The 26,010-nt window shown below is 61.6% G+C and overlaps 1 protein-coding gene across 1 annotated transcript; it reads right to left on the reverse strand.

The window, feature by feature from the left end:
* Positions 1-1,358: 1,358 nt before the first annotated feature.
* LOC116576279 (sodium/potassium-transporting ATPase subunit alpha-2) lies at positions 1,359-24,960 on the reverse strand. The gene is made up of 23 exons (XM_032318340.1): positions 24,826-24,960; positions 20,180-20,284; positions 19,933-19,992; positions 18,450-18,653; positions 17,850-17,963; positions 17,459-17,593; positions 16,647-16,764; positions 14,622-14,890; positions 13,616-13,814; positions 13,400-13,509; positions 13,110-13,244; positions 12,392-12,581; positions 12,107-12,282; positions 8,441-8,577; positions 7,829-7,979; positions 7,560-7,728; positions 7,191-7,345; positions 6,845-6,968; positions 6,508-6,653; positions 6,214-6,344; positions 4,310-4,411; positions 4,105-4,196; positions 1,359-3,249 (listed from the first exon to the last, which is right to left on the reverse strand). Exons 1-23 carry the CDS (start codon positions 24,835-24,837, stop codon positions 3,221-3,223), a joined length of 3,063 nt encoding a protein of 1,020 aa, XP_032174231.1. The 5' UTR covers positions 24,838-24,960; the 3' UTR covers positions 1,359-3,220.
* Positions 24,961-26,010: the final 1,050 nt, after the last annotated feature.

Raw genomic sequence — 26,010 nt, forward strand, 5'->3', positions numbered from 1 at the left:
AGGCATTGTTTTAGGTATTAAAGATAGAGGCAGTGAATAGAAGAACCAAAAAATCCCTGTGTGCCTGCAACTTAAGGAGTCAGGCAAACAAACAGAAAAAGTACAAACAACTCTATGTATATTTGAATTTCATGTCTATTTCTATTTTCTCTCTATTTTGAGGTATTAGCATTTACAAGAATGAGGGAAGAGCTGCTGGGACTGTGGTTTTGTTTCTTTTTTTCTTTTTATTTTTTTAAGATTTTATTTCTTTCTCTGAGAGACAGCATGAGCGAGAGAGCAGAAGCAGGGGGAGCAGCAGAGGGAGAGGGAGAAGCAGACTCCCTGCCGAGCAGGGGGCCCAGCGCGCGACTCGATCCCAGGACCCCCAGGATCATGGCGTGAGCCAAAGGCAGACGCTTAACCGACTGAGCCTCCCAGGCACCCCTGGAAGTGCGATTTTATTGGGGTGGCCTGTGCGGGCCTCTCTGAGGACAGACTGTGGGAGGAGCCCTCTGATTGGGGTGAGGGAGCCGGGCTTGTGTTCCTGGCAGCGGCACTACCAAGAAGAAAGGCCCTGAGGGAGAATTAAACGAGATGATACCGACAGGGGCCCGATAGGGTTAGGGCAGAGAATGAGCTGCGGTTAAAGCTCCCACAGCATCTGGCATGGTCACCGTCCCTGTCCCTGTCCCTGTCAGCCCTCAGAGCTGAAATAAAGGTACCAGCCATGGACTTCTGACTTCTCTTCCCGGATCCCATTCCCGGGAACCCCAGGGAGAAGGCACAGCCCCCAGCCAGCCCCGTGGGTGCAGCACGCGCCTGCCCATGCCACCCCACCCGCCGGAAGGCTCCCAGAATCCGCTACTGAGGGCCGTCTCCAGGATCGCAGCTGCTTTTCCCTCCTCCCCTAACCAGCACCCAGGACAGGACTCCGCCTGCACTGCAGACTCTTAGCTGGCGCCTGACCTTGGGGCGGGAGGGGCCTCAGCTCACCGTCCTCTTCCCCCACCCCTCAGATTAAGAGTGGCCCGACTCCTGTCTGGAACAGAAAAAACAGAAGTGGCCTTAAGGATTTGGGCTCAGATGGACTCCCCAGTCCTTCCCTGTTCTGCACAGACCTTTGTGGCTCTGGAGGGCAGGCTCCGCCTCGAGGAAGGAGGTCTCTGCTCTGTCTTCTTCCCCTCTGGCTTCCTCCCCCAGCAACGACAACATCGGCACCCCCCCCCCGGCCCCCCAAATCATCTCCCTCCCTCTCCCCATTTCCTTCCCACACTTTGCGGCTTCCTCCAGCCGAGTCTCACCACAGCTCACCACACTTCTAATCCCACATTCCCGGACAGAGGCACGTGTTCAGGCTCGAAATCTGAATTACAGAAGGGATTTCTTTTTCATAAAGAAGTGCAACTTTATTATTTTCAAGTCCGTAGGTAGTACCGCAAACTAGTGCCCTCTAAAAGGTCTCCCGGAAAAGGTCCTGCAAATGTGTCTCACCGACACAGGAGAACCGATGGTGATTAGCCCATGCACGCGCTACCTCTACGTAGATACTCCTAAAGTGCTTCAGAAGTGTTTAGGAGGACTAAATATGCCAGCCCTAGCCATGCGGTTTAATGCTTCTAATTTGCTAAACAAATACCGTTTTTTTTTTTTTTTTGATTGTGCAAAGATAAGCTTTGTCCATAGTCAACACATATCTCAAATTAATCAGCCCGAAGGAACATGGTTTCTTATTTAGTTTTCTGAGCCCAAAGCAACGACTCACTCATTTCAAAGTCCTCCTGATAAAGGACCAGGGGAGGGAGGTAAGAGCCGGCGGGAGGCCCTCCTGGGCGGGTCTCCTTCCTTTCTGTCTTACCTCTGCCGGCTTCCCCCGGGTGGCACTCTCGCTGGGCCCACCTGGGGGTCTTTTTCCCAGTGCCTTCTGGGCCAGGTTTAGGGAAGGGGCAGGGCTGCCTGCAGAGCAAAGCTGCTAGGCGGGGAGCAGGCAAGGAAAGGCTGAGGGTCTCCCGCGGGAACCTGAAACCAACTCCCTGTCTTGTGGGAACTGATCACTAACACGAAGGGCCTTTGTCTGCCTGGGAGGAGCAGCCCTCCTCATGTTCGGGCTCTCGCTGCCCAGAGGGTCTGACCACGCCCCTGACCTAAGCTGATTCTGGATGTCCCTGGGCAGCAGGAAGGTTCCGGAAACTTCCTCCACCCTAGTTCCAGCTGACGGCCAGGCAGCTCCTGGAATGACTCAGGTTTATCCGAAGGGACCCAAAGGGGAAGGGGTGGTGGGGGCAGGGAACAGACTGACCACTGCCCTCTGGGAACAAGACGGGGCTTCGGAGGACTTAGCATTCTGGAGGGCGGGGTGTCACCAGGCGCAAGGCACTGAGTGTACCGGAGCCTCTGTGACACCTGGGCCTCATGGCCCAGACGCCACAAAGCAGGGTCGGTGGGGATTGCAAGCTGCAGGGGCGGGGGACCCAGGGGAGCTCCCGGATTGCTCTGGCCTGCTCTGCGGACATTCGAGTTTGGCCTACTGGCAGGAATTTCTGAAAGGCAGGACCCAGGGCTGGAGACCACACATCTTGTCCTGTCCTTGGCTCGCTCCTCCCCAGCTCCCTTGGCTGTGTCAGTCCTCAGCCCCCCCCCGCCCCCCCCACCCCCACCCTCTTGCCTCTAGACATTCCCATTCAGGCTTGCCTGGGGATGCCGCCTTCTGCACAGCTTCCCTTTCCGGCCCCACGCCTGGCACTCACCAGGAGGAGCTGTGTCTGATCTCGATCTCGAGGGGGAGCAGGGGCAGAGCCGGGCAGGGAGCAGAGGAGAGGTGGCGTGACAGTGGGGTAAGGCCGGAGAGATCAAAGGACGTGGGAGATCTGAGATCGTCCCTTCCTCCTGGTGGAGACAGGTCCCTGCCTTTGGGTGTTGATCTGTTCTAGTGGGAGGTGGGTGTGCAGGGGCAGACAGTGGGTGGTAGGTGCTGGGGTGACCCTCAGTTCCTTGGAAAAAGTGGACAGGGTGCAGCCGGAACTGGGAAGGACCCCGGCATGTGGTGTCTCTCCGATTGTTCTCAGTTGGGTCTGCAGGGCAACGGCTCTGAGCTTATGCACCCACTCCTCCCCGCTGAGCCCGTCGCGTGGCCTCTCTGTCCCTCCCCCGACCCTCCCCCAGCACCCCGTCTTCTCTGCATCACCATCCCCGCACCGCCTCCAGGCGCCCCCAGCCCGGAGCCTGGTCTTCCTCGGACAGCTCAGTAGTAGGTTTCCTTCTCCACCCAGCCTGTGGGAGAGATGGGACGGGGGCAAGGCGTGAGCTCATGGGGGGCAGAGGTCCATGTCTGCGGGCTGGAGGGCAAATCAGGGTGAGAGGGAGGGGAGGAAGCCGGGGAGCTGGGGCCACGGCTCAGGGGACGGGAGAGATGTGTTTAGCACAGGGCGTGCGTCGCAGAGTGGGCTCGAGGGGAGAGGCAGGGGCTAGGCGGTGACAGGACTGTCTCAAGGGGCAACTGCCCGTGGTGGTTGTGCCGAGACGTGTATGGGGTTGATGGCTCATGATTTTTCAGAATCAGGAATAGGATTTTATGTGAGAGCCCGTAAGTTTTAGTTATTGGACCAGTTACAAAACACAGCCACGCAATAAAGGGCGGACGGAACCAAACAATATGCACGGGGCCGTATTTGGCTTGCCGGCCATCCGTTTTCAACTTCCAGTAAGGGGTCAACAGGGCTTGTTGGGAAAAAACAAAAGCAAACTTGGTCATTGCCCAGGAATCAGGAAGCCCGGGTTCTAGAAGCTGCTCTGCTCCTCCTTGCTTTGTGACCCCGGCCAATAAATTCACCTCTGCACCTCTCCGTGTCTGTAAGATGTGGAGGGGGGATGAGGTGACCTGGGCCCACCTAATTCTGTGTCCTGTGATCCGGGTGGGAGGAGGGGCCTGAGCACCCCTGTGTGTTAGGGTCCCAGGTTGGTGGGAAAGAGGCAGGGTCAGGGCTCTGAGGACCTGGGGCCCCCGGATTGGGGGGGGCATGGGAAGGAGGAGCAAGGAGCCGCATGTGGAAGGGTTGGGTGCAGAGCCCGGGGGGGGGGGCAGCAGTTGGGAGCACTGGCAGGCTGCTGGGAGACGGGGGCACTTACCCCCAGGGTACCGTCTCAGGATGAGCTTCCGGACCTCATCATAGATGAAGATGAGGAGGCTGTAGGGGAAGGCGCAGAACCACCAGGTGACCCTGCACCAAACAGAAACAGGGAGCGTGTCGGGGTGCCGCAGGGTGGGGACAGAGAACAGGGTCTGAAGACCAGAAGCGGGAGCCTAGCGGGGCCCGGGAAGGGACACACTCACTTGAGCGGGTACATGCGGAGCGCCACGCCCATGCCCGGGCAGTAGGACAGGAAGGCCGCCAGCGCCGTCTCCTCCAGCAGCCCGAAAATCAGAATCTTGTTCCTGGAAAGGCAAAGAAAGGAGGGTAGGTGCTGTGGAAAGCGGGGTGGAGGGGGGGAAATCCAGGGAGGCTCCTGGTGGCGAAGGTGCCCGGGGACGGTCTTCAAACCGTCCGCCCTTCTGCTGCTACACGTAACCAGAGTAGATTTCCTTCACTTTCTCTGCTGACTGATCGCACCTCCTATAACACACATACTCGTCTAGTAAATGAATGCTTCTAATGTGTTGGCTGACGTGCCCTGGGCTGGAGATGCTGTGGTCAGCCCACACTTCCTTCCCGGGTCCTGGGGCCGCCCTCCCGCAGCGCACGGACTTGCTATGCCTCCAGGCCTGTGGTCTGTGTTCAGCCCGTGCCATCTGCCCAGCAAGGGGCTTGGAGAGCCCGTGTGTATCCCACACGTTCCCGGGGTCTCCCCGGCCCTGGTCGTTTTTGGTTGTCGATACTCAATAGAGGAGAACGTTTGTCAAGCGCTTAGCAGAGAGGAAGCTGTCCACTCCCTGGAAATTAAAAGCTAGATGTGCATCCACGACCTCAGACCCGACAAGCAGGACAGAGCAAGGGTCTGAAAGCAGCTTCTGGAGTCAGACAGGCAGAATCTAGCCGCAGCTCTGCCCCTTGCTAGCTTTGGGCTGCAAGCCATGTCTCTGCCCCTCTGAGCCCTGTGGTCTTCCCTGTGAGCTGGAGAGGTTACCGGTATACCCTGGGCTTGCTGGGAACAGGATGGGAGGTAAAGCGTGGAACGTTCTGGAAAGTGCAGAGTGCTCGGTTGAGTTACTATTTGACCCGTGTACAACCTTGCACGCTGCATGCCTTAATAGTTCACGCTAATAGCTCCCAAACTCTCCACTTACTAAAGGACCCACCCAATTCTTTGATAAAGACCCCATTTTAATTGATTGTAGTCTTTTCAGCTATATTTGTTACTAAGTAATGAATATCATTTCTCCATTTAAAATTGGAAACATCCGCATTCCCAACAGAGCCGCTAGCGTGCCGGCGCGGTCCTTCACACCAATGGTTCTGCCTCTGAGCGACCCTTGAGTAAGCCCTGCGGCCTTACTCGGTGGCTCGTTTCTATAAAGCGTAGGAGCCTTGCAGACAGTGGCCCTGAGGCCGCCTGGCCCAGGGCCTGAGGTGGGGCGCCGCTGGCCAGCACGCGCCGTGGTCACCGAGCCATCGCCAAGCACCGACAGGGGCCAGACCCTGACAGGCAAGCCACCCTGCGCCGTGTCCAGGAGCCGGGGCGCTAGAAGCAGACCTGGGTGAACCCTAACAGCTGGGTGACCCCAGGGACCTCATGTAACCTCTTTGGGGTCTCTGGTCCCGAAAAGGAAAGCCGTTCCCGCCCCACTGAGCTGCGTGCGGGTCACAGCACGATGACTGGCCCGTGGTAACGCACACTCTGAGACGGCACGGAGCCCGCCCCGGAGCAACTCAAACCTCACGGGGAGGATCACACATGGCCGCGGCCGGGGCTGAGCTACGAGCTGGAGCACAGAGCACTTGCGCTGCGGGCCTTAGGGCCGGGCGGGGGGTGCTGCTGGAGTGTGAGATGGAAGACGGGGAAGAGGGAGGAGGGGAGACGCGCGCAAAGACGGGAAGGAAGGAAGAGGGAAGGAGACCTTCAAGCAGCCGATTAGGAGCAGAATTAAAACTTCGCCTTCAGACACCTGTTTCAGATGGCTGGACAGGTGTGGTCGGACGCTCCCTCCTCCCTGGATGTGGGCGCAGGGCGAGGGGCCCATGGCGGGGGTTGAGGGACCTCAGGGTGCTCTCTGCGGGGGTGGGGGGCGGGGGCGCTCACTTCATGCCCTGTTGGAAGACGGAGTTGCGCCGGGTCTTGCAAATGATGAGGTCGGCCCACTGCACCACCACGATGCTGGCAAAGAAGGCCGTGTGGCACGTGAACTCCACCACCTTCCGCTGCTCGTAGGTCTGGGGGCGGACGGGGCCGTGTGAGAGGCGAAGGGAGGGGCGGGGGCAGCGTGCTGGGGGCGCTCGTCAAACCCCTGGGCACGGGGCGCCTTAGCCCCCAGCCCCAGTTGGCCCCCTGGGCACTCCCACAGGCACGGACCGCCCCCCCGGAGGCCCCACGCACCCACTCCTGCCCATAGCTGTCCTCCAGGTCGTTCATGGACCGGTCGTCCCAGTCCAGACGGATTCCCAGCAGCCGCGACGGCAGGAAACCGTTCTCCGCCAGGATGACGAAGTAGGTGAAGAAGCCGCCCAGGGCTTGGATCATCCCTGTGGGGAGCGGGACGGAGGCCGGCCGCGGTCAGAAGGGGTGGCCGGGTGGGACCGGCACTCGACAGCGATGGCTGCTTGGTGGGGGGCTGACCCCTGGCCTGGGATTTCACCGGGGCTCATGCCTCCGTCCGCTGGACAGAGACCTCTCTCGGCCGCGCCCCGGCCCCGGCCCCAGGGCCCCGCCTCACCAATCTGTCCGTAGGCCATGCTGATGAGTCTCTCGTTCACCAGCTTGTCCGTCTGGGGGTTCCTCGGCTGTCGCTTCATGATGTCACTCTCCGCGGCCTCGTAGGCCAAGGAGATGGCGGGGACCTGTGTGCGGGGCGTGTCGGGGGAGGAGGGCAGTGGAAAGGAGCCGACAGCTGCAGAGGACGGCCCGCGGGGAGGAATCTTCGGTGCAATCAGCACACGTTACTAAGACCCTATTATGGCCCCGGACTCGCTCGGGCTTCTGTTCCCTCAACTGTCCCAGCCTGGCCGGTTCCCTCAGCTGCCCGCCTACACCCCCCGTGCCGCTCCGACCCCTGGCCTCACCATGTCAGTGCCCAGGTCGATGCAGAGGATGGTCACGGTGCCCAGTGGCAGGGGGATGTTGGCGATGATGAAGAGCAGGAAGGGTGTGATCTCGGGGATGTTGCTGGTCAGGGTGTAGGCGATGGACTTCTTCAGGTTGTCGAAGATCAGGCGGCCTGGGGGAGGTTTGGTGGCATCAGGGAGATGGCAGGTTCCCCTCCCCAGCCCAAACCCCTGGAGCATGCTGCCCGTGCTCCCCAGAGAGGGAGACCCCGTGTTCGAGGGAAGCCAAAGCCAGTGGCGGGTGCCCGGGATCCTGAGTTGGCTCTGTGTTGGGGTAAAGGCCCGGAAGCTGTCCCAGATGCCACCCCGGCCCGCGGGGCTCCTCACCCTCCTCCACGCCCGTGACGATGGAGGCAAAGTTGTCGTCCAGCAGGATCATGTCAGCGGCCTGCTTGGACACGTCGGAGCCCGAGATGCCCATGGCGATGCCGATGTCAGCCTTCTTCAGCGCGGGGGAGTCATTCACGCCGTCCCCGGTCACCGCCACGATGGCCCCCTGCACGAGGACACAGCCGGATCGGAGGAGGAAGCCCTTGCAGCCCGGGCCAACCCGCCCGGCCCGCTCCGGCCCGGCCCCGCACCCCCGTCCCGCTCACCTGCCGCTGGCAGCCCTCCACGATGATGAGCTTCTGCTGCGGGGACGTGCGCGCGAACACGATCTCCGTGTGGTTCTTGAGGACCTCATCCAGCTGCTCCGACGTCATGTCCTTCAGGTCTGAGCCGTGCACCACGCACGCCTTGGCTTCTCTGGACGGTGGGGGTGGAGGCGGGTGACTCCTTGCCGCCCCTGTCCCCCCGCCACCGAGCCGCACGGTCCCAGGGCTGTGGACCCCTCACCCTGTCCCCGTGGCCTGTGTGTCCCATCTCTCTCTTTGAGGAAGGACAGCCTCACCCAGCACTGTTGGTGCTAGGCCACGTGCTGCTTTTCTTACTGACGCTTTACCCCGGAGCCACCGCAAGGGGTGATGGTTCCCTAAATCTGTAGTTGGGAGACTGGCGGCTCAGGACAGTAATGTGTCACCTGTGTTGCACAGTGAGTGGGGGGCACAGCATGGACACCCTCAGGACTGAGGAGCCGGCCGCTGAGGTGTCACAGGGAAGGCCTGCAAGGTCGCAGAGGGGCTCTCCGAAGGCCCCTCCCCCCCGGGGCCCTCGAGCATCCTGTGGGACGGGTTGATCGGGGACAGGGGGCCCCGCGGAGGCCGCACCTGGGGTTGACCTGGCTGACGGGAATGTTGAGCCGGGCCGCGATGTCCTCCACAGTCTCGTTGCCTTCTGATATGATGCCCACACCTTTGGCGATGGCCTTGGCTGTGATGGGGTGGTCCCCGGTCACCATGATCACCTGGCAGCCAGGAGAAAAAAGAAAAGAGAAAAGTGGTATTAACACCCCCTCCCCATCCTTTCCTTTCCCAAAGTCAGAGAAAGCCAGACCCCCCGACGGTGGGACTGATGGATCCCAGCCAAGGTGGCGGAACTGTGAGTGAGTGTGTGTGTGTGTGTGTGTGTGACTCTGTGTGAGTGTGTGAGACTCTGTGTGAGTGTGTGAGACTGTGTGTGTGTGTGTGAGAGAGAGAGAGTGTGTGTATGAGACTCTGTGTGTGCGCGTGAGAGTGTGTGAGTGTGAGAGAGTGTGTGTGTGTCTGAGTGGGTGACAAGCTGTACGCAGGGGATCAGGGACACTGCGTCCGTGGAGGAAGCCTCCGTGACGAGGAACAAATGGACGAGGGGCTCTTGGAAGAGGCCCCTCAGAGACTGGGTTTCATGGGCTACGAGGCTCTCGCAGCCGGAAGGAGCTGTCACTGACCAGCGAGGACGAAGGCTTAGAAAGGGCCCATGACCCTCTCACGGTTACTGGAGCCGGGAGCAGGACACATTTTCTTAGTGTCCACTCTGCTTGCTGGGGCCATCCAGCTGGTCAGAGTAGGGACGAAGGGGACACGGCCCCCGCCCCCAGCCCCCGGCCTTCCACCACCTGTTTAGCTGCCTCGGACACGCCTTCTCCATGTGGGAAGGAGGCGGTTCTTGCAGCACAGACGGAGGCTGGTGGGGAGGGCAGTCGGCACCTGGGAGGTGGTTAAAGGGTGTCTGTCGGGGCGCCTGGGTGGCTGCGTCGGTTAAGCCTCTGCCTTCGGCTCAGGTCATGATCCCAGGGTCCTGGGATCGAGTCCCGCATCGGGCTCTCTGCTCAGCAGGGAGCCTGCTTCCCTCTCTCTCTGCCTGCCTCTCTGCCTACTTGTGATCTCTGTCTGTCAAACAAATAAATAAAATCTTAAAGAAAAAAAAAGCCTGTCTGTCACGAGCGCGGGTTGATCGGAGGAAGAAGCCTCGCACAGGTACCAAGGAGAAAGTCCTTCAAGGCCACCGCCACCCCCCCACGGAACCTGCCCCCCAAAGACCACATGGGCCCCCATTGAAGACAGAAGCATCTTTGCGGCCCTCATCCTGCTCGACCCCTCAGTACTTGGCACTGCCCACCAGCCCCTCCTCGAAGCCGGCCAGCTTGGTCCGCGCGGACGCTGACTCTCCCGGTTCCCTTCCCCGCTTCTTCCTGCTCTTTCCTGCCTCCTCCGAGCAGCCGCGGCTGGGAGGGGGCGGCTGTGGAGGGCGACAGCGGACCTAAGCTTGAGCACCGGCCCTCCCGGGCTGTGGCATCTCGGACCAGTCTTCTCACCGAGTCTCGGTCCCAGGAGGGGACGAGCCCCACCTTCCAAGGCTGTCGTGAGGAGTGAATGGCACCGAGGTGGGCACCGAGGTGGACACTCGGCAGACGTGAGCTGTGACTTCCCCCTCCCCCTCCTGCCCCGCGCCTCTCTCTCGACTTGCCCCGAGACTGGTGGCCCCGCTTTCATCCGGGCCCCCTCCCTGATCCGGGTTCGCTAGTGGGTCTTGAACTGCACTCGTGTGTGAGGGGCCTCGCGCTCTCTGCTCCCGGACTTCGGTCCTGGGCTCTAAGCTGATGCTCTCGCCGGGATGTCTCTCCTTGGGTGTCCATCGAGGCTTCCAGCCGAAGGTCAGAGCTGAGCTCGCCGTCCGCTCCCCCCACGCTGCCGGGCCTGCCCTGCCCCCAGCTCGGCACTGCCCTCGCGGGCGTTCCAGCCCTTTGTCCCTGCATCTCCCTCGCTGACCGTGTCCAGCTCGGTCACCGTGTTCCCAGAGTGTTTCTTCGATGTGACTCCTCGCCTCCATCCTTTGTCACCGCCCCGGCTCGTGTCCTGGCCCGGCCCGGACAGCGCCACAGACCCTCCCCTGCCTCCTCGCGTCCAGCCCTCCTCCTGAGCCAGGCCCTCCTCCCAGGTGGCCTCCTGAGAGCTGGCTCTGTCCCCAGGTCCGGCATTTAGGAAAAGCCCTTCCAGCTGGCCCTGGCCCGAAGTCCCAGTGTCCATCCCCAGTGCTCCGGAGCCTCCCACCTCCCACGCACCTGCACTCCTCCCCCGCGGTCTCACCCCGCCAGGACACCCACTGTCCCTGACCTTGACAGCCCTCCTCTCCCTGCCTTAGAAAACACTGCCGGCCTTCGAGGCCCAGATCGAATATCACGTGCTCTGTAAAACGTGTCCAGTTCTCTGAGGCAGACTTAGCTGCTCCTGCTCGGAGTTCCCTGGAGGAACGGTCCCCACACCCCGGGATAGGTTTGATCGTGGCAAGAGGCAGCCGGACAGGCCGGAGCACGGCTTTCCGGACGGCTGACCATGCTTCACATGCCTGATCCGCCCCTGACGGGCAGGTTTATTTTGGGAAAGTGACTTACCCACTCTGAGGCTCAGCTGGTTTTATTTTTAAGTGGGGGTGATGACGCCTACCTCAGCGACAGAGTGGCTGGGTCGGAGACATCCCTTACACACACATGTCTACACACAAGTGCTTCGGTGTGTGAGGAAATGGCAAGCTGCCTTGGTTCAAATCCCGGCCCGACTGCTTACGAGCCTGTCACGTTGTGCCTCAGTTTCCCTCTTCTGTGAAAAGGGAAAATAGCGGAGCTTCCTCGCCGGGCCGTTGCGCAGATTACATGAACTCCTGCGGCCTGGGTGCCGAGCACAGCACCTGACTCCTGCGACTGGCAGCTCCTGGGATGAGAGCCTCTGGCCGGGAGCAGGGGCTCACGACCCTAGCCAGCAGGTTGCTCCGTGATTAAGTGTGGAGACATTTGTTTCCCTGAGCGCCCGTGAACCCCAGAGGACAGGCACCACGTGTCCTTCGTCTTAGCAGCCCCTGGCCCTCAGCGGACGGGCAGCTCGAGCTGATGCTGGGAGAAGAGGAGCTGGCCACTGCCCTGTGCCTGGCCACGGGATGGCCACGGCCACGGCCATGGGGATGGGGTGGAGCGTGCCTTGAAGCAGGAAAAGAGGCTCCAAGATGGACAGGGTTTATGTCTGTTCATTGAACTCGGGCACCTTGAACAGTGCCTGGGCTACAGGCGGCAAACGGTTAGTTGCCGCGTGAAGGACAAATGTGCCGCCGAGGCAGGAGCGGCCACCGAGGAGCAATGACAGGTGGACACAAGGACCTAGGAGAGGTGTGCTTGGGGGATGAGGACCGGAGCCTGCTGGGGTGCGAGCGGGTTCCGACGAGAGCCTGCTCCTTGCACCCCCAGTGGTAGAGAGAGCGGACGCGATTCGGGAAGGCAGGACCAACAGATCTCCAAGACCCGAGCGCCAGGTTGGCCCAAGAGCAGAATGGGACGAGTCGGGGAGAGGATGTGCCTGGTCGCTGACGGGAAGGGACCCAGACAAGCGCTCCAGGCGGGGCCGACCTTTCCTTGCAGAGGGAGGTGGCCACGAGGGGTCTGGCACCTGCAAGGCAGGAGCCCCTGCCGTCCTTTGACCGTTAGCACCGGGGAAGGGAGAGTGGGAGGGGGGAGGCCAGGCCTGTACCTTGATGCCCGCACTGCGGCACTTGCCCACGGCGTCTGGCACGGCAGCCCGGGGAGGGTCGATCATGGACATGAGCCCCACGAAGCAGAGCTTCTCCGTGGGGAAGTTCAGCTCGTCCGTGTCAAACTTGAAACCCCGCGGAAACTTCCCAGAGGGCAGATTCAGCTGACAAAACCCTGACACGGGCAGGAGGGAAGAGTGAGCCCAGCACAGGGCGGGGTGGGGGGTGCTGCGCGGGTGCCCCCAGCACCCCCGCCCCGGGGCAGCCCTGCTCTGGCCTCTTACCCAGCACGCGCTCGCCCAGCCCGCCCAGCTCCATGTAGGCGTTCTGAAAGGCGTCCTGCATCTCCTTGTCCAGAGGGATCTCCTTGCCCTGCACCAGGATGGTGGAGCAGCGGTCCAGGATGCGCTCCGGGGCCCCCTTCATCACCAGCACGTGGCTCTGGGGGCTGTCCTCTCGCTCGTGGATGGACAGCTGGAGAGAAAACAAGCGGTCACGGAGGGGGCCTGCCTAGGAGACCTCCCCGACGCACAGCCCCGTCCGTCAGCTCTCGTCGACGGAGGGAGAGCCCATGCGTGTAAAGGGCAGTGTGGGTAACAAATATTGACCACGGTGCCAGGGGCTGGGGGGCTCTCTCGCCAGCGCCCCACAGTCATGCTGGCCTCAACGCGCTTACACACGACCCGGCTGAGAATGCTTTCTTGGTTTAGCAGACGCCTGCCGCCCGGGGGCATCCTAAGGACATTTCAGAGCTGTGGTTCACCCCCACAGCTGGAGGGGACGGGAGGCTGAGGCCGGAGTGGGGAAGGCGACCGGGTGTATCGAGGGATGGAGGTTGGGAAGTTGGGGGGGTCCTTGCAACCAGACATGTAGTTACCCCCGTTTTCCTGGGGGATGAGGCAGGGTGAGGGGCATGGCCCTCAGATGACCCCCCTCCTAGGTTTTGAGCGCCCCCTCACGTTGGCCCCTTCCCCCGCCCTTGTCCCGGCGTGGCTGCCAGACCTGGTACTTGTTGGTGGAATTGAAAGGGATCTCTGCCACCTTGGGGTTTCTGTCCCGCATCTTCCGCACGGAGCCGCAGGACAGCTCAATGCACTTGAGCAGGGCTGACTCGGAGGCGTCGCCCGCCGTGTCCCGCTGACGGAGGAGAACTCAGAGTCACACGGGCGGGGGGGGCAGTGGGAGACCCGGGGGAAGGGGGCACCAGAGCCCCCGAGGCTGCCAGGGCGTGCCGGAGGGGGTGCTGGGTCCCGGCGAGGTGGGCAAGCCATGGATGTGCCGCTGACCCCCACCTTAGACACAGAGATGTTCTCCTGCCCGGCCTTGAAGACGGCACGGTTGCAGAGGCCGGCGATCCGAGACAGTGCCGTCCACGTGGGGGATCGTTTGTCGAAAGTGGCCCCTGGGAGGCAGTAGGGGAGAAGCAGGAGGGCGGCTCCCCGTTAGAGCCCCTGTCCACCCCCACCCCCCACCACCTTGCCGGGGCCCCCTTGGAGAGCCTCAGTCACCGGACTGATCTTCCGTGGTGTCCGCTTCGTGGATCTGGTTGTCGAACCACATGTGGGCGACGGTCATGCGGTTCTGGGTGAGGGTGCCCGTCTTGTCGGAGCAGATGGTGGACGTGGAGCCCAGCGTCTCCACGGCCTCCAGGTTCTTCACCAGGCAGTTCTTGCGCGCCATGCGCTTGGCTGTCAGGGTCAGACACACCTGGGAGAGGGAGGAGGGTTCGAGGCGCTAAGCCTGGAGCCGGAGGTGCCCGTGACCTCACCCCGGACCAGGGCGCGACCCCGCCCTCCTCAATCCTGGTCAGCAAACACCGAGTGGGACCTGTGTGGGGGCAGTGACTGCGCTCGATGTCAGACATGCTGAGTGAGATCGTGGTGTGCATTCAGGTGAAAAGTCCAACAGGGAATTGAAGATACACGACCAGAGCTGCAGAGCGGGAGGCAGAGAGCTGGGCCAGGGGTGTGCGAGAATGGGCACGAGACTCGGGGGGAGGGGAGACGGGCTCACCCCAGGGGGGCGGGGAGAGCAGAGCTCGAGGCCTGTGAGTCGGGGCTGGGGAGAGGAGGCGGAGGTCCTGCGGGGGACGGAGGAGCCGAGGAGACAGAATAGGGGCATGTCACCGTAACCGACGGAGAGAATTCTAGGAGGGTGGACAGCCGTATCCGTTTCTCAGCGGAGGCAAGGAAGGGTTTGAGAGAAAAGGTCACTGGGTTTGCCAATTAGTCATCAGTGACCTTCGAGGGAGGCTTTTGCAGCCAGGGTGGCCGGGACGAGCTGCAGACGGCGGTGGACCGTGCGTCGGACTGTGTGTCGGGGAAGGGGGCCGGGACGAGCTCCGGCAGAGCGACCGCGGGCCAAAGCGCAGCTCAGACTCTGAGCCGGGTACGGAAACTCTGACAGGTGACTTTAGGGGCAGGGAGCAAGTTGCTGAGCTACAGTAAGCCTCGACTGCCTTTGAGGAACGGGTAGCAAGACCTCTCGTAGTGGCCCCTCGCCTGACCCACTCACGGTAACAGTGGCCAGCAGCCCCTCGGGCACATTGGCCACGATGATGCCGATGAGGAAGATGACGGCCTCCAGCCAGCTGTAGCCCAGGATGAGGGAGAGCACGAAGAAAGAGACCCCCAGGAACACGGCCACCCCCGTGATCAGCTGGATGAAATGCTCGATCTCCATGGCGATGGGCGTCCGCCCCACCTCCAGACCCGAAGCCAGGGTGGCTATGCGGCCCATCACCGTCCGGTCCCCCGTGGCGATCACGATGCCCCTGGCCGTGCCTGCAACATAGGGGGGGCCCTACTGCTTGGAAAAGGAAAACCACGGCAGAGTAAATGGGCCTTCAACCGGGGTCCTGCGGGTCACCCCCCCGCCCCCCACCGAGGCCAGACCTCCCCCAGGCACAGACCTCCAGGCCCGGACTCAGGCCACCACAACTCATTCCCCTGACACTTGGGCCTGACAAGAGATGTTGCAAATACACTCGGAATTCAGACTGGGGAGATGCCCGCCATGAAACACCAGCACCGAGTAGCTCCGTGCAATCAGTGTCCTGCTTGTGAGGACCCCGAAGGGTCTCAGGTCATGGATTTTCTGCGTGGGCTTAAGATGTTCTTCCCCAGCCTTGGGCCCTGAGACCCCGCAGAAGAAACCAGGCAGTTGCTGAGCCCTTATGTAGACACTCAGGGCCGGGGGCCCGGGCGGGGGCAGTGAGGGATGAGGCAGAGAGTGTGGATGTAGGAGCCGGCCAAACCAGGGTTTGCACCCTTGTTCGGACGCCCCCCGCCCCCACGGGATTGCCTTCCTCAGGAAACCAGAGAGGGCTGCGATACGTCTGGCCCGCCCCTGGCGCACAGTAGGCACTCAGCAGTGTCGGTTCTGCTCATTTCTTCTCCCTTCCCCAAAGCCAGACTCCAAGAAAGCGTGCGAGTATTTCACGGGGTGTTTTTACCAATGGTGGGAAATGTCGGGGCAATTTCAGAATCTCAGTACATTAACAGTTTAAGATACATAACGTGTGGTGATTTTCACTGTAACTGCAACTTGCTAAGGGAAGGGAACACCTGGTGAGGGGCGCCCTGGGGGCTCAGTCGGTTGAGTGTCCGACTGTCATGATCTTGGGGTCGTGGGATCGAGCCCCGCGTCAGGCTCCACGCTCAGCACGGAGTCTGCTTGAGATTCTCTCCCTCCCCCCTGCCTCTCCCCCCAACATGCTCTCTCTCTAAAATAGTAAATAAATCTTTTAAAAAAGGCTCATAAAATCTTTACAAAAATCCTCAGAGAGACATAACACGCCGAGAAGAAATGAGAATAGGGAAGGGAAAGGCGTGGAGGTGGGGCACGTGGCCTCCTCCGGCCCCAGTCCCAGGCCCGAGGTTTAGCCAGAACTCTCTCCCCACCAGCTCTCGCTGTCGGCCCCTCTCAAGGAAGCCCGGCCACAGAAGGCAAGGATTTCGGGTGGGCCTGGTCTCCTGTCCTTATGTGGTGGCAACCTGGGGAGCTCCTGCTGGCCCGTGTTCACCTGGCCTGAGCCTCCCCAGCCTGGTCACTGGTCAAAGTGAGGCCAGAGAAGCAGCTAGACCCAGCGTCAGGAGAAACGGAAGGAATCAGTCAAACCAAAGACTTCTGGGAGTCAAGAGGCATGTGTGTGTTGTGTATTGTGTGTGTTTGTGTCTGTGTGCCTATGTGTTGTGAGTTTTGTGTATCGTGTGTGTGTACTGCATGTGAATAGTGTGCGTGTGTGTGTACGTGTGCGTGCGTGGAGGTCTTAGCCCAGCATCTGAAGGCTTTGGGATCTGCTCAGTCTTGGCGTAGACAGAACACAGATCTTCCTGCGGGGAGGTACCTTCCACGGAGTCGGGCCACCCCAGCCAATAATATTCAGGCCCCCCGGGCCCTCGGTCCCCTCCCCCGGCCTTGGGCAGGACATAGGACACGTAAGCACAGCCACAGTCCCCCATGCTGCCTGGGGATTCGGGAGTTCGACTCTTCCTTCCGCCGGGGCGGGGCGGGGCTCCCTGGTGGCCGGCCGCTCACCTTCCACGCAGTTGGTGGAGAAGAAGCAGATGTTGCGGGTCTCCAAGGGGTTCTCATGGGTGAACTCGGGGGAGCGGGTCTGGGGCTCGGACTCGCCTGTTAGGGATGAGTTATCCACCTGGGGAAGGAGCAGGTGTGCGGTCATCGACGGGAAGGCACAGGGTGCCCACACAGTTGTCCCCCGGCTCCGACCACACTCCGCCTCCATGACACGAGGGACAGAATGACACTAGCGCTCATCACGTATTTATAGCATTACTCAGCCATTGTCCCTGCTCTGGCTTGGTGTCCTGGCTGTCCCTGACCTCTTATGGGACCTTGGGCTAGTGACCTAACCAACGAAATCACCGTTCACTCCTCTGTAAAGTGGGGAAGGTCAGGGGCACGTCTGCATTATACAACCCCGGCACGGGGGTGGGGCGAGGTCTCTAACACGAGAGTCTGAGAAAGTAGGGCTGTCTGGGGGGCGCACGGCGCTGTCTGTGGCCACCTAGGACAGCAGAGCACGGTGTCACTGTTCCTGCAGAGTGACGCGAGACAGCTCTGGGAGGCATAGGGAGCGTCTGACACAATAATAACCAGTACACGATCACCGGAAAGTGGACATCAAATATGTACCCGGGGCACAGGGCACGCCCAGCACGCAGACACGAGGACACAATCCACAAACAGTCTGTGGGAGACGAAGTTGGGCTGGGCCGCGTAGGGGGCAGGCGGGGACACTGGACCGGGGCCTCCCAGGCGTGCAGGCTCTAACTGGACCTGCCCCAGCGCCGTGGAGCCGGCCAGCTGCCCCGGCACGGCCGCCTCACCTTGCAGCCGTGTGAAGAGATGATCCGGAGGTCCGCGGGCACGCGGTCCCCGCCCTTCACCTCCACCAGGTCCCCCACCACGACCTCCTCTGCGTTGATCTGCATCTTCTCTCCTTCCCGCACCACCAGGGCTTGCTGGGGGGTGGGAGGGGGACGGGCACCTCAGGAACGGCTCGTCCCTCTGCCGCCATCCTCCACTGCTGGCTTCCCACCTCTCCCGACCCTCCAGGAGGACGCCTGCGCCCCCAGGCCATACACCTGGGCCGCGCGTGGAGAACGGGAGGCTGGTTTCTGCTCACGCCTCCATCTCAGAGCACAAGGAACTCAGGAGGGGGAGCTGGACTCCCCCAGAAACCTTGTGCCGCAGCCCAGCGCCCTGCCCACTGTGTACCTGTGGCACCATGTTCTTGAAGGAATCCATGATCTTGGAGCTCTTGGCTTCCTGATAGTAGGAGAAGCAGCCGGTGACGATGACCACAGCTGCCAGCACCACGCCCAGATAGAGCTGGTAAAGAGGGAAGGGTGAGGCCACAGCCCTTCTCCCCGCCCTGGAGGGGCACAGCCTCTCAGACGGGGTGTTGGGTGACTTCGTCTGCAACCGGGAGCGACAATGGCAGAGGAGAGCCCTTCCCCCCAACCTCCCCTTCAGTCTCCCGGGCAAGGGAAGAGGCAGGAGAAATCGCAGGGACTTCCCAGGACTCGGGCTTCTCCAGGGGGCGAACCCCCACAGATCCAGACAAGCTCAGTTAGGGGTGCGGGAACAGGGAGGCTCTGTCTCATTCGGCATTGCCTGCATGTGCGTGTGTGCGCACGCTTGTGTGCGGAGGTGTTTAGCGACACACGGAGGAGCCTCATCCCTTCACAGCCTGAACAGCAGCGAGGCCCGTGGGACTGTGAGGTGCGGCTCTGGGCCCCCTGCCCCCAGCTGTCCTGCGATCTGGGCAGGAGGGCGGGTGCCGGGCAGGTGCAGGGGGGAGGCGCGGCTGCTCACATTGTCGTTGGATGGTTCGTCCTCCATGGCGGCCTGGATGCCGTAGGCCAGGAAGCAGAGGATGGCCCCGATCCACAGCAAGATGGAGAAGCCCCCGAAGAGCTGGCGGCAGAACTTGACCCACTCGGGGGTTGTCGGGGGCGGGGTGAGGGCGTTGGGTCCGTCCCGGGCCAGAATGTCCTGGGCCCGCTGGTTGGTGAGGCCCTGAGAGAGGCGGGGAGAGGAGTGTGAGCGCGTGTCCGGAGCCGTGCGCTCCTCCCGGCGTCCCCCGGCTCCCTGGCCTGGGAACAGCGTCCATTCGGAGACAGAAATGCCACCTGGCAGGAGAGGGTGGGGGGGCCATCGGGAGAGGCCACAATGAGGAGGGGGTATTTGCCTCGCGTGTGGGAGGCCTCGTGGCCCCGCCTGCAGCCGTTGTCCGGGGGTGGACACACCTGTGGGTCAGGGCCTCAGTGTCACCTCCAGTGTCACCTGGGCAGGGCTCCCCGGAAGATGGGCCCCTTTCCGGCGAGCATTCAAGAAGAGACCCAGACGGGGGACCACCTGTTCTCAGAGCTCTGGTGAGTCCGCCCCCTTCCCCGGGGAGCCGGCCGGGGCGCGGTGCAGAGGTTCCTCCCGGGGCCCAGCCTGGCTGTGGTGCTACACTGCGCGCATGGGAACGCTGGCCCATGTTCTCTTCTAGACTGTGAGCTCCTCGAGGGCGGAGGCCACTTCAGTACCTTTCTCTCCATCCACTCACTTATTTAAGAAATGTGCATCGAATGCCCGTTACATTCTGGGCCGTTGTCAGCTCTGGGGACCCGGAGGAGGGCAAACCCATGAAGTCCCTGCCTCGTGGAGCTTATGACCCAGCGGTGTGACGCACGATAAGTAGCTGTCACTGCCAGATCATTAAGGAAAACAGGACGCGGTCAAGGACCGGGGAGCAGAGAATTCTCAAAAGGGGAGTCAGGGAGGGCCTGCAGGAGGAGGTGTGCACCCACCCTGGTTTTGCCTGATGCTGTATTTATTTATTTGACGGGCGTGGTCACCTGACTGTGCCACTTCCTACTCATTTCTGTGATGGTGGGAAGCTCGACCCCCGCCCCAAGTCTCCCTGCTATGACGGACAGGGGCATGACCCCATGTCACAGGGGTCGTGAGGGTCAGGGAAGTGCTCATAAAGCACCCATCACATACAGTGGGGCGCACAGTAGGGCTACCATGACAGTGGGGGGTTACCTCACTGTTTCGCAGGTGTCACTTCCCTGGGACGTGTGTCACCAGTGCTGCCTGTGCAGCTGGGTACGGGGCCCGGCTTCCAGGTACTCAGGAGAAGGCTGTTAACTAAGAACCGGGGATCTGGGTTCTAGGCCTGGCTCTGCCCCAGCTAGTCATGTGTCTGTGGGCCTCAGTTTCCTCACGGGCGCAGGGGGCGTGATTATCCACCAGGCGCTGTGTGGCTCTCTCAGGTCTCGGGCACCCCCGCGGCCCCCCGACTCACCTTGGATAGGTCCACTTGGTATTTGCGGCCCAGCTCATCCAAGGACAGCTTGTGGTCGTCCTGCGAAGGGAAGTGGGGTCACTCTGGGGCAGGAGGCTGGGCGCTGCGTCTGGGATGTGTGTGAGGACAGAGGGGCCCGGGGCTGAGGCAAAGGGCACAGGTGGGAGGGGCGGCGTGGCTTCTCCGAGGGCGCCGGGCTGCGGGGACCCCGTTTTCCATGACCTGCCGGGCAGGCTGGGGCGCTCACCATGGCCACCTCCTTCTTCAGCTCGTCAAGCTCCTTCTCTTTCTGCTTCTTCTTGCCGCCCCCATTCTCCGCAGTGGTGGCTGCTGGCGAGTACTCGCGGCCGGCCTGCAGGGGTGGGGAGGGAGAGCCCCGAGAGTCAGGGAGACGATGTTCGCCCTGCACAGGCCAGGAGGGCAGGCACTGTGCTGGGGTTGGTGGATGCAAGGCCCATGATGGGCCCAGGGGAGGAAAGGGTGGGGGTTGGGGGGGCCCCAGGCCCTCGGTTTGCAAACTGGTCGCACGGCCCTGGGCTCTGTGCTGGAGTTCCAGGGAAGGCCAAGGGCCTCGGGACACAGGACCCCACTCTTGGCTGTTTGCCTTTGGGCTTCTACTAAGATTTTGTGTGTTGAAAAAACCCTGCAGCTAAGTTCTAAACAGAACGAAAACTTTAAAGACCTTCAGCCTACACTGTTTAGAATTCTGGAAGGCGGTGGCCAGGGTTGGGGGCATCCCAACACCTCGGCCACTTCGAGAGCAGTGGAGACAGCTGCGAATCTGGGAGAGGCAGAGTCTCTGGGGAGTCAAGGGTCAGGCCAGGGAAAGACGCCCTTCTCGTCAGCCAGCCGGCCTGCTCCTGGGCAAGGGGGGATTTGCACAACTTGAGGCCCCAAGGCACAGCTGGGTAAGAAGGGAACTGGGCCCCATTTGTCCAAAATAGAGGAATATGTACTAAAATGTGAGTATTCTCAGGTCCTGGCATGCCTGGGGCCTCTCGTGAGATCAGGTGGGCAGTTTCCCTGGAGCCTCGTGAGGCCTGGGGTCCATTTCCTCTTCTCTGCCTGTGGTCCCTCACCTCCGCCAGGCTGCTGGGCGCCACAGGGAACCTCTGGGAAACGGGGTGGGAAGTTTCTCTTTCCAGGGGGTGAGGGGTGGGGCTGGTTGGGGTACTGGTGGGGGAGGGGTTGGGCAGGGCCTGGGGGGGCCAGGACAGCGCCTTCTCACGCCCTGTCCACCCCCCACACCCCTCAGGGCGTCCTGTCATTGTCAGCAATGGGCCGGATCTCTGTCCCCAAGGCCACATGCGGCTTTCAGGAGCGAGCCTCTCCACACTGTGGTGTATCTCATTTCTTCGTCAAGACACGAAGTCCTCTTCGCGAGGACACCTGGGTGGCGCCTGGAGGGTGCAGTCCGTTAAGTGTCTGACTCTGGGTTTTGGCTCAGGTTGTGGTCTCAGGGTCTTGAGATCAAGCCCTACGTGGGGCTTGGCGCTCGGCACAGAGTCTACCTAAGACTATTTCCCTCTGCCGCTCCCCCCGCTAAAATCAACAAATAAATCTTAAAAAAAAAAAAAAAAAAAAGCCTGGACCCCTGGATGGGATCTACAGCCAACTTATTTGTCCTTCTTTACAGGATCGTGTGCATTTTTTATAAAAGTAGACTTTTCTTTTCAAGACAGTTTGAGGCTCTCCGCAAAACTGAGCAGAAAGTACTGCGAGTTCTCATATCCCCACCCCCATATGTCACTCCCATTGTCAACATCATCCCCCCAAGTGGTGACTTTGTGGCAGTCATGAACCTGTGCTAACACATCAGAGTCACCCTGAGTCCACAGTGGCCGTGAGGGCTCCCTCGTGGCGGCGTCCACTCTGAGGGTTTGGACAAATGCAAACCAAATTGGATCTACCATGGCTCCATCCAGAGTGGAGTCACCCCATAAACTCCTGTGCTCTGGGATGACGCATTTTTTCCCCATCAAAGAGTCAAGTGCGATCCCAGAATGTGGCAGTTGCCCTCACCCTACGAGGTCATGAGTCCAGCACCTGGAGAGGTCTGACCAGTGAGATCAGGAATAGGGTGCAGGGCTCGGTGAGATGTGGACCCCGTTGTCCCCTAGACCCGCAACCTTGCATTCGTTTCCATAGAGAGCACCCACGGATCGCGGGGACGTGTGGCTTCCTGAAGCCTGGCCATCTTGGGGAGAGGGAAGCAGCCCAACAGAAGGAGAGGGGAAAGTCTCCTGGGGTTCTCCGTCTCTCTCTCCAGGAGCCCTAAGAAGGCCCCTTTTATCGGATGGATTGAAATACTTTGGGTTCACCGAGTCTCTCCTTGGTGGAACAGAAACGCAGAGTGGACGAAAAGACGCAGAGGGACCAGAGGCAAGAAATGAGGCCAGACAGGCTTCAAGGTGACCCTCCAGAGCTTCAGGGGCAGGAATGGGGCCTGGGCATACAGAGGGTGGGGGGGGTAGGGCATGGAGGGGGGCAGCTGGGGCTGGGGCTGGGGCCGAGCCCAGAGAATTTCTGTACATTCGGACGTGCAATAAAGATTGTGAAAATTAGAACCAAATCGCCAGCCCACGCGCTTGGGGCAGGAGGCACGGCGGCCGACCTTGCTGCTCGATAGGGCATCCCTTCCCCTGCGCGCCCACCCTGCTCTCCCCAAGGCCGGCACAGAGCTTGGGACACGCTGCCCCTTCCCCCTCCTGTCCTGGCAAGGATCTCAGGCTCTGCAGCCAGGAGCCTGCGGAGATCTGGGGCCAGCGGGCTGCCCAGGCAAGAAAGAAAGAGAGGAAGCAAGGACCCCCCCTCCAGGCCCCCCCAACCACGAGTCCCCCTCTCCGGGTCTTGAATGCTGAAGGAGAACAGAGAGTTCTTTCTGAGAGAGCCAGAGGCTGGGACAGAGTGGGGGCAGCTGGAAAGGAGCCACGCTCCCCCCACCGCAGCCTCGTGGTGGCAGCTGGAACGGGCTGGGCTCCCTCCCACCAGGGCCATCCCTTCCCCCAGCTCCCACACTGCCCTTCATGGCCGCAGGGCGCAGGGTGACTGTTGGACCTCGCTTTGTAGTGCAGATGTAGGGAAACGGTTGGAGATGGAAAGAGCCCGAGCAGGGGTGCAGACCAAGCAGGGGGGCCGACCAAGCAGGGGTGCCGACCAAGCAGGGGTGCAGACCAGGGTGGGGGGCGGGCAGACCAAGCAGGGGGGCAGACGGGCTGCTTTCATTTTCCAGGGCTCTCCTGGCAGTTTGAACTCCAAGCTCCAGCCCTAAGACACCCCCCCCCCCCAATTTCCCACAGCCTCTCCAACCAGGCAGAACCAGATCCACTTCCCAACCTGCCATTGCTTGCACACAGTCCCTGGGGTGGGGGTCTGGGGGCTTCGGGGTTGCCGGTGGGAAGGAAGGACCGGGGGAAGCAGAGACCCAGGCAGCTGGGGTCCCAGGACAAAGTAAAGGCCAAATTGCTTCCTGAGCAGGACCTCGTGAGCTGCATCTCCCCTGTTCTCTGCACTCCCCGCAGGGGGAAGAGGGTGGCCTGGCCTTCCTGAGTCCCGCACGGCAGAACCAGAGATGCCGGGGTCCTAAGAGGCCCTATCTTCCCATGGGGGTGACTTCATCCTTCATGAAGCCCACACACAGACCCTCACTCCTCCGCAGGGACATCACGCAGGATGTCGGGTCTCGCCCCTGCTTGAGGGCCTGTGGGCTCGCGGATCGGCCTGCCGAGTCCCACACACGTGCTCAGCCTGGAGTATCTGCATCAGCTCCGGCCTATGGAGAACACGTGTGTCGCAGGCACATGTACACACACACAGACACAGACACAGACACAGACACACTCACACACCCCGGTTCTATTTATAGCTCCTACAGCAGCGCAGGAACCCTGGAGTCCAAGCTCGGAGTTTCCCCAGCTGCTAAACTCAGTGCAATAACACGTCCCTGCCTGACCCCTTCCTGGGCCCAGAAACTCCCCCACAGCTCCAGACAGGCACCCCCTTTCCCCAGGCCGTCCCGTGCGCTCCCCAGACTCCTTCCCTCCGCAGCCACTCCACAAAAGGAAAGCAGCCCAGAGCAGGGTGTAAGGGACTGGGTGACTTTTCTCCATATGGAAAATTCATTTCCAAGAATCCAGAGCCCTGTCCCTGCCCTGCCCCCACCCCACTCCACGGTTGTTAATCTTCCCCTTGGCAGTCCCAGGGCTGCAGAATGCCATGGGCAGGGGTGGGCTGAGAGGGTGCAGGCGGCTCTCACCAGCCGCTGGGGAAACGCTCACAGCCCAGGGCCGGGGAGGATGGCGATACCACCAAGGCATCAGGAGAGGCGCTGGGCTGGGGCCGGGGGCACATCGCTCTTCTGCCCCACGACCCTCCCGGCTGCTGGCTCTCGGGGCCCTGAGAGCTGGTGTCAGAACCGCTTGGTGACTTGGGAGCCATGCCCCCGGCCGCTCCAACCTCAAACTGGACCCCCTTCTTCTGGGGCTGGGACTGCCAGAGGAATGGCTCTTTTGGGGGAGTGGCAGAGGCAGGAGCATGAACAGGGCCAGGCTCCCCTCGGCTGGCACGCTTGGAGGTGCGGTGAGGGAGGGTCTGTCTGGGATGGGGGAGACACAGGGGTGGAGAGGCGGGGTAGGGTGGAGGGCGGCGGGGCTCATCCCGGGGAGTGGGGAAGCAGAGCGCACGTGGGCACCTGCGCGCCGTGGACGCATGGGCCGAGCACGCGTCGGCAGCCGGAGCCTCTCCGTCCAAGTTCCTGCTGCCCCAGAGCCTGGCGTCCCTCTGCTCCTCCCTTCAGTCCCTCCCCGCCCCATCCTGCTCTCCCCCAGCCTCCCTCACCCTCCAGAGAGCCCTCCTCCTCCCCACAGAGCAGCCCCTCTTTTTGGAGATACTCACCCCACGGCCCATCTTGGGGCGGAGTGGCTGAGGGAACCTGGACTGGGCAGGTCGCCGGGAGGATCCCCAGCCCACACCTCTGGTCTGGGATGGCCAGAGACCCCGGCAAACAGAGCCGGCAGCGAGCAACAGGGGAGCTTTAAATAGGTCCCGCTCCCCCTCTCCCCCGCCTTCCCCTCCTCGGGAAAGAAACGTTTGTTGAAACAGGATCCCTGAGGACTCCTCCTCTCCCGCCCCTTAAGCAACAGGCGGGTGGACCATGGACAGTCCATTTGTCCTGCTGTGTGCTCCCCTCGTCCCCCCCACCCACCCCTGGCCCAAGGCAGCCACGACTCAGAGAGGCGAGCGGCAAGGCTGGGCTGGAACTGTGCTCCTTGGGGATGGGCTGACGGGGGACAGTCCCCACAGCATCCCGGGATGCCAGAGGCTGTGTGGTCCCGGCCTTTCTCTGGTTTCCTGATGGGGAAACAGACCCCAAGAGACAAACAACTTGAGCGGATAAAACAGAACCAGAATTCAGGGCTCCTGACTTCCAACCTCCCAGAGAAAGAAGCAGAGACGTGGGGACACAGAAACCGGAGGAAGCCGTCAGCCTGGGACCCCAGGGCCACCCTTGCATAGGAGGCCCCCAGAGGGGCCCTGGTGAGAGCTAAGGGTGGCTCGAGAGACAGCACGAGGGCTGGCCGTGGAGGGGGAAGGGTGTCCACAAGCCTCCAGGTGAAGCATGTCCTGAGAACAGGACTCTGGGACGGGCGGGCTGGGGGGCAGCGAGGCAGCTGGGGAGGGACAGGCCAGCCGGGGGACAGCCGAGAGCCAGGCCAGCGGACACCCACGCTAGTAGCTCTGGTCGTGTTTACCGCTTGCCACTGAGTGGTCACGCCTCGCCCTTACTCTCTGTCGAGGAGCCCGAGGCTGGATCTGTGCCTGGGGTTGGCAGGTGCGGGGGGAAGAAAACGCAGTTTCTCAGAGGTATATGGAGGTCAGCGTCTAATAAGGGCCAGGCCTGGGAACCAGAGAGGAGGTGCTTGCCTCCTTCCTCCCGTGGTGAGGGCCGGGCTAGCTGGCAGCCCCGTGTTAGACCGAAGAGATGCAGGTCTGGGGTTAGACCGGGGAGAGGCGTCTCTGCAGTGAAGCAGGGGAGAAGCCCGAAGAAGGTTCTGGGAGTGGGGAGGGGGCTTTGGGGCT

The sequence above is a fragment of the Mustela erminea genome, chromosome 17 (genome assembly GCF_009829155.1).
Source record: "Mustela erminea isolate mMusErm1 chromosome 17, mMusErm1.Pri, whole genome shotgun sequence".
NCBI lineage: Eukaryota > Metazoa > Chordata > Mammalia > Carnivora > Mustelidae > Mustela > Mustela erminea.